At 47.1% G+C, this 9,551-nt stretch overlaps 1 protein-coding gene across 1 annotated transcript; it reads right to left on the minus strand.

Moving 5' to 3' along the window:
- Positions 1 to 597: 597 nt before the first annotated feature.
- On the minus strand, positions 598 to 7,038 carry LOC103187877 (ADP-ribosylation factor-like 2 binding protein). The gene is made up of 7 exons (XM_007907575.2): positions 6,903 to 7,038; positions 4,342 to 4,411; positions 4,113 to 4,174; positions 2,885 to 2,991; positions 2,629 to 2,714; positions 1,370 to 1,466; positions 598 to 884 (listed from the first exon to the last, which is right to left on the minus strand). The coding sequence occupies exons 1-7, from the start codon at positions 6,919 to 6,921 to the stop codon at positions 780 to 782; spliced, it is 546 nt and encodes a 181-aa protein (XP_007905766.1). The 5' UTR covers positions 6,922 to 7,038; the 3' UTR covers positions 598 to 779.
- Positions 7,039 to 9,551: the final 2,513 nt, after the last annotated feature.

Genomic DNA, 9,551 nt, shown 5'->3' on the forward strand with positions numbered 1-9,551 from the left:
CAGATGTGCTACCCAACCAAGCAAGACCTTTGTTGTAATGTCAAAGAGTTAAAGAAACCAAATGACATCCAAAGCTTCTGCTTGAGGTAACTGTACTGGGGGGGAAATGGCCATGAATACTGCTTCACCAATAAAAGGACAAACAGATCCTGCATTTGGCTTGAGAACCGATCCAATTTTATGAGTCTTGCAAGATAAAAGCAATCTGCTATTAATAAAATAATAGAACTCTGGTACTGTTCTACTCAGAACACTGGTATTAGAATCAGGGCAAGTTTAGGCAGTAATTGGTTGGGTGATGAAGGAAAACTAGCAGGAATATCTACTAAAATGTGATTTGGGACGTGAGGTAAACAACATGGACGGGGATGGGAGAGAAATCAGCCGGTTAACAACAATTTAGTTTGGCTTCATTCCTTAATTATTTAGCATTTTGTGGAGTGCGACATTCAGGGTCTCTGTTGTGGCCCGATGTGTGGTGTTGTAAACAAACAATCATTTAAATAAGGATCAGATGTGTGTCTTACACTAGCTGGTTAAGAAGGCTTTAGATATAGGGCAGATTTTACACCTTAAAGAAAGCCAAAGAGAATTTGGTCTGGCTTAATATCACCCTCGTAGTGAATTATTGTATTGACATTTTACTGTGTATCTGTAATAGGTGGATTTATTTATTTCCTTTGGACTCGTCAGAAAAAANTGTAACTTTCCATAAATGAAGCATCATCATGTGTGCAACTCTTTGAAGATAATAGTGTCAAGATACACAGGACATTACATTAATGAATGTTGCTAGGAGCTCTTTGACCAGGCAACGAAGATGATTTCGACAAAGACGTCACGACCAGATCTGCACCAAAATCAAGTCCACGCCCTTCTTTTTCCTGAAAAGGAGAGGATATCTGAGTTTCCACCTGCAGTATCGCTTTTACTTATTCACTTACCAATATTATTGGCCCAGTACAAATTTTGAAAAATGGCCTTTGGAATAAATGAAGACTATTTTTTCTATTTCAATAATCAATTAATGACTGTACGGTGCTCCTGCTATAATCTGTAGTAGATAAAATGTGTTTTTTTTAATTAAAGAAAGCATAGTAAATAAGATGTGCATTTGTTTGTTCTACTTCATATGCTGATACAATTGATCACATCATTTGTGTGTAACGGAGACAAGACTAAGGGGAAACTACTGAAGAGGGAACACTTTTCTTGCTTTCAGAACTGATAAAGCAGTTCTCATATGGTGGTGATAACACAGGAAGATCATTTTTTGTTAAAATACATCTGCATTCAACACAGTACCACGACACCCGGCGATCTAAGCTGTTCTTTTTGTACAACAGTGTCAACAAGTAGAATCACTTACTGCCCTGTAGTCAAGAAACATTTCTTTGAAAGCCAGGAAATCTGTGAACGTCAGCAACATGTCAAATATCTCTCCAGAGATCTCGTCCTTATGTTGCCTGTAAACGAAGCACAATAATGAGATACCTTGGATTTCAAATAGGCATGTAAAATGGTTTGGTGTTCAACACTTACAATTAATCTATAAACACGACTCCCTACCGTCGCTTGGCTAGCTACTTCCACTGTTCCTCTCACTACAACTTCTTTCGGCTCCTTATGATGTTCCAAATCAAATCCAAGGCAAACTTCAAGAACAAGTTTCCTGTTTTTCTTCGGAATTCTTTGACCTTGACTTTAACAAGTTTAAATCTTTGCCCCTTCATCTCCTTTCCTTAGGATTCTCCCCCATCCCTTTTCTCTCACTCATATTTCACAATAACTACCACTTTCTTCCACCTACCATTAACACCATTTCACAACATGTGAATGCCCTTGCAATCACGTTAACATTTTCCTACGGGTTTTGTCCCCCCCTCCCGTCTTTTATAGAGGTCCCTTCAGCCTTACCCATCAGTTCTCATTGCTTCAACGGATGTAAAACCCATGGGCCATCCTAAGTAAGTCCCTTTCAGTTCAAATGAAGGGCAGCTACTTGGAAAAACCACCCGTTTAGAATACTGATTATCTTCTGTGGCTTCCCAGCAATGTCTGTTTTTATTGGGGAGAACAGGTTTGCAGGCTATGGGGAAAGAGCAGGCAAGTGGGATTGATTTGGATAGCACTTTTAAAAGCCTTGGGATGTCCTCCTGACGTGAAAGCTGCTTTACAACTGTAATGTTGTTGTTGTTGTAAAAGAGCCGCCACAGACAAGATGACCTCCTTCTGTGCTGTATAATTCTATGATTGCCTGTGAACCTTTCATATTCTCTTGGTTGCAGTTTGTAGCAACACCTTGTGACAACAGTTCAAAGAGCATCAGTTCATTTTCACAATAGCCATTAGCTACATCATGAGGTTTCATTTTCCATTTCCCAACCCTATTCCTCTTATGAAAACACTGACTTATGCAGATGTGGAATTCTATGGGCTACAATTATAGCAGCCCAATTGAAGTCCGCTAACTGGGACTTCAATTGAGCTACTACAATTGTAGCCCATGGAATCAAACTTGTAATCTAGTTTATTTGGCTTTGTGCCATATTGCCTTTACCTACTTTCAACTATTGGGGGAGCCCTAACATTATGAATTTTTCTGGATCTTTGCTGGACTTGACTTACTCCAGTGATGTGGTAAACGCAGTCATGTTAAAGCCTGGCAATCTCTCCATTAACTGCTGCTCAATGTACTTCTCTAGCAACTCAATCTGAAAAAGAATCATCATTGAATGTATTTGAAGAAAAAGACTATATAACAAGTGCTTAAAGAAAAAAATGAACAGTACTGGTCAGTCCAGTGACCAAATATTTGCAAGGTACATAGCTCAAGAAACATGGGGAATACTTAAAAGGGAAGAACAGAAAGGTACTGACTCACATATTCTTGGAAGATTGGAGTGTAAATGAGCTTGTTTTCTTCAGTATTCTCAAACTCTAAATAATACTTGTCCATAAAATGCCTCTGTAACTGCTGAAATTCATCACCTGAGTGGCAGAGCAATGACAGATACAATTTTTTTAAAAATCTGCTGATTCTCATTATCAATCGTGTTTGCAGTAAATGAAAAAGTTGTGGAAGCTGCCATACAAAAGACTGACTTCCTATTTAGACTTAGTTTGTATCATTCCAACATCCTCAGAAACTTACATCTATTAAACCTGTGTACAAAATATTGAAAAGTTTAACAGTTTTACCTTTATGCAACAGAAGCCACTGAAAGTGCAGTATATTTAAAATGAGAAGAGAATAGCAGTTGACATTCTAAACCAAGGACCCCTTTTAAAACAGTAAGAGTATCAGTTTTTGACACAGTTCAACTAGTTACTTCTATTTTCATGAAACACAAGGACAAGCAGACAATCTGTTTCCAAGCCTCTGACCACGTCACTCTCAAGTTTGCCACCAGGAGATGCAAAGAGCAGTCAGTCCAGGATTGATTTCCCTCCGAATATGTTGTTCTTATTAGGAAATGTTGCTAGTTAAAAAACTATTTTTAATCACCGTCCAGAGGAACGCTTGACACCTTCGCTAGTTCTTTACTTAGCAGTAACCAGTTTGTCCTTTAAGATGTACTAAAAGACACTGCTAATGGCTCAGTTGGTAAAACCATTACTATTAAGCCACGAAGACTAGGAGAGTCCAGGTTCCATTCCAAGGAGCTGATAGGATTACTGCACAAGACCTCAATGCCCTGGGTTAGAGAAGGAAAATCAATCAATCAACTGAACAGTTGCCATTTTCAGAGATAAGTAGAAAGAGGGAGGATTTCAGAAATAAATAAATAGAAATAAATAAATAGAAATAAATAAATAGAAATAGAAATAAATAGAAAGGATTTCAAAAACAATATTAAAGGATTTCCTGCTCCCTTAAAAAATGATACAAATCTTTCTGTCAACTGTGTTTGGACTGTCTGAGAGAGATCCCTTGAATGTGCAACATTTTTGTAACACTTTCTCATGTATGTTTTTTCCTATACGTTTCTATTCTCACTGGGCTTTGCAATGTAGATTACAATTGTATCAAATAAAACACCTGTGAAACTGCCACATTTAACCAAGTACAATGAAAAATGGCGACTTACTTAAAACAATGTTTGACCTACCCATAATTATATCTTCTATGTTTCCAATAACTGTATCAAACTCAGCATCAACATCAGATGAACTGATAAAGTAAACAGGAGATAAACCAGGGTTACAAGTGCAGCAGTTATTCATAGAGTATTACACTGTATATTTAGATTAAGAAAACAATTCCTAAAGCACCGTTAAATCACATACTATCGGCATTTCCACGCACACTGTAAATAATAGTACAGTAACTTTACTTACACAGATATCACAAAATTCTCTTCTTCTACATCCTCCATTTCTACGACTCGATCCCCAGTACCAAACAGAACTGTTCAGGACAAAAGTTATAATTTAGTAAATAATCATATCAATATAAATTATTCAATGCCGTAGTCATTCACATATAAAACAGGTGCTACACTTTTTTTTAACAATAGAAACAACTATAAATAGATGTAAGGGGACTCTTAAAACAAATATTAGTTACCCATTAGTACTATTCTATATGTAACCATTTTGGGTACAGAAATTCTGTCCAGAGCTAACTTGATACGATTGGAGTCCTGTAACTCAGTGGTTGGAGCACTCGCCTTTTAAGCGAGAGACCTGGATTTGATTCCCAGCAGGACAAAAGGTTGGGCAAGTTTCCTTACTCCACATGCCAGTTTACTTAGCAGTAAATAGGAACCTGATTGTTAGTCGATTGGCAGATCTCTTTTCTGGGGATAAAAATTCCTTCAGAAAAATAATAATTGGTCACTCAACCCTCGACTGATTGTGGGACACTGCTGTGCATAATTGGCTGCAGCATTTCGTCCACAAAATATACAGTCAATTTACTTTATAGTATATTCTGTGAAGCACTTTGAGACGTCTCGAAGATGCATCTCATCAAAATGCAAGGATTATTATTATACTATTATATCTCATTAAGCTCCAATTACTTCATGAATGGAAATGGTAGGCTGAAGTCATGTTGTCACATCAGGGGAATTGTAAAGGTACATTCCCTCAATTTGATACGTTTCAAGGGGGAATGATTAAGGGTGTAGCTCACTGCATCGTTGTTAAGGTTAATATGCCTGTATCTCCTTAAAGATTATGACCCTGACTCAGAAGGTTGTGGGTTCAAGACCCACATTGGAAGGTTGATGTCTAAGGCAGGGTAGCCCAACGGGTAATGATTTCATCCCGCCCGTGAACCATTTCCAAATTCACTGTCTGACGAGCAAATACAGGAGACACAGCAATGTGCTGGGCCAATCATGCTAAAATATGTGGCCCGCGGATATTTCTCAAATCTGGCCCTCATCAGCCAAAAGATTGGACCACATGCAGCGATGTATTGTTAGAGGTGCCATCCTTTGCATGAGATTTTAAACCAAGTTCCCACCTGTTCAGGTGGATGTTAAATATCGCATGGCATTATTTAAAAAAAGGGAGTTTCTCCCTGTGCCCTAACCAACAACCTCCCCCTCCCCAAATAAAATTGGTAATTTGTTTGATTCAAAGACTGATGTGGGGCATCGCTATGCCCAGTTGTGCTGCCCGCGTTTGCCTGAAAATCCAGTCAATACACTTTATGGTATATCCTGTGAAGCGCTTGTCAGTGTGGGGGCTGGGTGGCTTTGAGGAGTGGAGGGGTCAGTGTGGGGGCTGGGTGGCTTTGAGGGGGGAGGGGGTCAGTGTGGGGGCTGGGTGGCTTTGACGGTGGGGGGATGGGGTCAGTGTGGGGGTTGGGTGGCTTTGAGGGGGAGGGGTCAGTGTGGGGGCTGGGTGGCTTTGAGGGGGGTCAGTGTGGGGGTTGGGTGGCTTTGAGGGGGTCAGTGTGGGGGCTGGGTGGCTTTGAGGGGGTCAGTGTGGGTGCTGAGTGGCTTTGAGGGGGGAGGGCGTCAGTGTGGGGGCTGGGTGGCTTTGAGGGGGTCAGTGTGGGGGTTGGGTGGCTTTGAGGGATGGAGGGAGTCAGTGTGGGGCTGGGTGGCTTTGACGGGTGGGGGGATGGGGTCAGTGTGGGGGCTGGGTGGCTTTGAGTGGGGGAGGGTCAGTGTGGGGGCTGGGTGGCTTTGAGGGGGGAGGGGGTCAGTGTGGGGTGGGCTTTGAGGGGGGAGGGGGTCAGTGTGGGGGCTGGGTGGCTTTGAGGGGGGGGAGGGTCAGTGTGGGGGCTGTGAGGGAGGGGTCAGGGTGGGGCTGTGAGGGGGGAGGGGTCAGGGTGGGGGCTGTGAGGGGGAGGGGGTCAGGGTGGGGGCTGTGAGGGGGGGGGTTAAGTGTCGGGGGCTGGGTGGCTGTGAGGGGGGAGGGGGTCAGTGTGGGGGCTGTGAGGGGGGAGGGGGTCAGGGTGGGGCTGTGAGGGGGGGTCAGGGTGGGGGCTGTGAGGGGGAGGGGTCAGGGTGGGGGCTGTGAGGGGGGAGGGGGTCAGGGTGGGGCTGTGAGGGGGGGGTCAGGGTGGGGCTGTGAGGGGGGAGGGGTCAGGGTGGGGTTGTGAGGGGAGGGGGTCAGGGTGAGGGCTGTGAGGGGGGAGGGGGTCAGTGTGAGGGCTGTGAGGGGGAGGGGGTCAGGGTGGGGGCTGTGAGGTAGGGGGTCAGGGTGGGGGCTGTGAGGGGGAGGGGGTCAGGGTGGGGCTGTGAGGGGGGAGGGGTCAGTGTGGGGGGCTGTGAGGGGGTCAGGGTGGGGGGCTGTGAGGGGTCAGGGTGGGGGCTGTGAGGGGGGGCTGTGAGCCTTGGCGATACCCCGCGTGAAGGGCGCTATAATAAATGCAAGTTGTTGTTGTTGCTGTTGAGCGGAGCGGCGGCGCTGACTGACGGACTGACTGACTGACTGACCTGGTGATTTCCAGGCCATTGTTGAAACGGTTTCTCCACAGCAACGGAAGTCCGGGGTCCGTCGACCAAAGGCTTCCCCCCCCCCCGGGCAACGGAGAGCAGCGGCTCTGGGTTCCCCCCCTCCGGCCCCGGCCCGCCCGCTCCGGCCTCTCCTCTCCTCCCCTCTCCGCGGACCTACCGACCGACCGACCGACCGCAACACAAGAGCCCAGAGAAGGCGGCGACTGAGAGAGAGAGAGAGAGAAATATAATCATCGTCACCACCATCACAGCACTGACTTCATCTATTTGATTAGTTTGTGGGGTAACATCTCACGGCCGCTCGCTGTGGGGAGTATCAACTCACCCGCTCCGGCTCACAGCCGCTCCGCTCCTCGGTCACTCGGCGGCGGCGGCCCGAGGGCTGCGGGAAGGGCTCATGGCGCCGCGGCCCCGGCGTCGCGTCACCTGGAACCGTTGGGCGGCGCGTGGTGGGAGGGCGGCGCGCGCCTGGTTCAAGTGCGGGATCACGTGCCCGCACCAGCCCCTCCCCCCCCAACCCCCCCCCGCACCAGCCCCTCCCACCAACCCCCCCCACCAGCCCCTCCCACACCACCACCCCCCCTACACCAGCCCCTCCCACACCACCACCCCCCCTACACCAGCCCCTCCCCCCCGCACCAGCCCCTCCCACCAACCCCCCCACCAGCCCCTCCCACACCACCACCCCCCCCTACACCAGCCCCTCCCCCCCACACCAGCCCCTCCCACCAACCCCCCCACCAGCCCCTCCCACACCACCACCACCCCCCGCACCAGCCCCTCCCACACCAACCCCCCCACCAGCCCCTCCCCCCCGCACCAGCCCCTCCCACACCAACCCCCCCCCCCCCCCGACCCCTCCCCCCCACACCAGCCCCTCCCACACCAACCCCCCCCACCAGCCCCTCCCACACCAGCCCCTCCCCCCACACCAGCCCCTCCCACACCAGCCCCTCCCCCCACACCAGCCCCCCCCTCACCACCCCCCCACCAGCCCCTCCACCAGCCCCTCCCGCACCAACCCCTCCCACACCACCCCCCCCACCAGCCCCTCCCACACCACCCCCCCACCAGCCCCTCCCACACCAACACCCCCCACCAACCCCTCCCACACCAATCCCTCCGCACCAGCCCCCCCACACCAACCCCCCCACCAGGCCCCTCCCCCACCAGCCCCCCCACACCAACCCCCCCACCAACCCCTCCCACACCAATCCCCCGCACCAACCCCCCACCACCCCCACACCAGCTCCCCCACCCCCACACACCAGCACCAGCCCCCCGCCCACACCAGCCCCCCCACCAACCCCTGCATCCCGCCCCCACCAACCCCTGCCCCCCCCAACCAACCCCCGCCCCCCCCCCCCCCCAGCTTGCTTTAACTACTCACATTTAGAGCACAAATACTCTGCCACTTGGACTGTCTATTTGGACGCCCCTTCTCAGCCTACCTACATGTGTACAGGTTGCATTCCTTACGGTGCAAACTTACCTGTTCTCAAAGTTATTCACTTTATCATTGTTCTTCCGATAAGTTTAAATTAGCTTTATTTTATTTTAATCAAGTTCTTCTAAAAAAAAATGTTTAGTCCCCGCCCTTAGTCTCTACTGGTTCAAACGAGTTACAAAGATTTAAAATATAAATGCATTAACATCTTATTGATCAAAACTGTAGTTTTTTTTCCGCAACATTCAGAAACTTAATGCAATTTCATTCTTATTCGCTTAGAGATCAAGACAACGGAAGGTTTCATTAAAAAATGTTTTTGCTGCAGCTGCAAACGTTTTAATTTTAAAACCTAAACTTTAAAAAGGCTACACAATTCAGTTGCTTCAAAGAAAAGTGAATTAATTTTGTTACTGCTGAAACTCTGATCATATGTTACACAGCAAATGACTCTAAACACAGATACACATTTCAATAGGATTCAAACAAGTGCTTCCTGTTCAGTCTGGTAAAGGGACTTGTGCAAATTAGCATTTATAATAATCCTTGCCTTTGATATTCGTGCCTTTTGCGTCAAAAGGAGTTGCGAGATTAACTGAGGCATTTTAAACATTGCATTACTGAACCAAAAGTAGTTAATCAGAATCTTATTACAACCAGTTAAATTCCCTCCTGGTAATCCATAGAATATTTCTTTGACATTTCAGTGGTGGGACATTCAAGGGAATATTGACCATTTGTTTTTGAAATATTGTGATATTCTTCTGCAACATATACAAATCCATTCATTCATAACACCTGCGTGTTCCCTTGACCAGCTTGCTCACCAACATAATGCAAGGCCATTATCTGGCTTGAGTCCACATGTCCGAACTATCTGGTGAGAACAGAAACGGGTTTGGCTGGATTGCCCTCCATAACTGTTGCTGGCGTTCGCTTGCCCATTGAAAGTGACCATTTTGAAAAAGTACGAGAGAGAGCTGCTGCCTCCTATAGAACCACATTCCAATTAAGTTCTTCCCTTCAGGAAGAGGGGCGCGGGGTGGGGAAGAGCAAGGGGAATTCGGCCAGAAAAAGTAAAACCATGTGTAGGAGGGAACAAACTAATACAGACTTTTGATGTGAAAATGCTTTCTCTGATCTGAAGTACTCATGTTGCCATATTTCAGAGAAAACAACTT

Source organism: Callorhinchus milii, unplaced genomic scaffold, assembly GCF_018977255.1.
Source record: "Callorhinchus milii isolate IMCB2004 unplaced genomic scaffold, IMCB_Cmil_1.0 Scaffold14, whole genome shotgun sequence".
In the NCBI taxonomy this organism is placed as follows: Eukaryota; Metazoa; Chordata; class Chondrichthyes; order Chimaeriformes; family Callorhinchidae; genus Callorhinchus; species Callorhinchus milii.

Coding starts and splice junctions, on each gene's coding strand:
- LOC103187877 (XM_007907575.2), bottom strand. Junction 1,467..2,628: donor GCGTTTACCACATCACTGGA/GTAAGTCAAGTC, acceptor CTTCGTTTACAG/GCAACATAAGGACGAGATCT. Junction 885..1,369: donor TGTTTCTTGACTACAGGGCA/GTAAGTGATTCT, acceptor TCTCCTTTTCAG/GAAAAAGAAGGGCGTGGACT.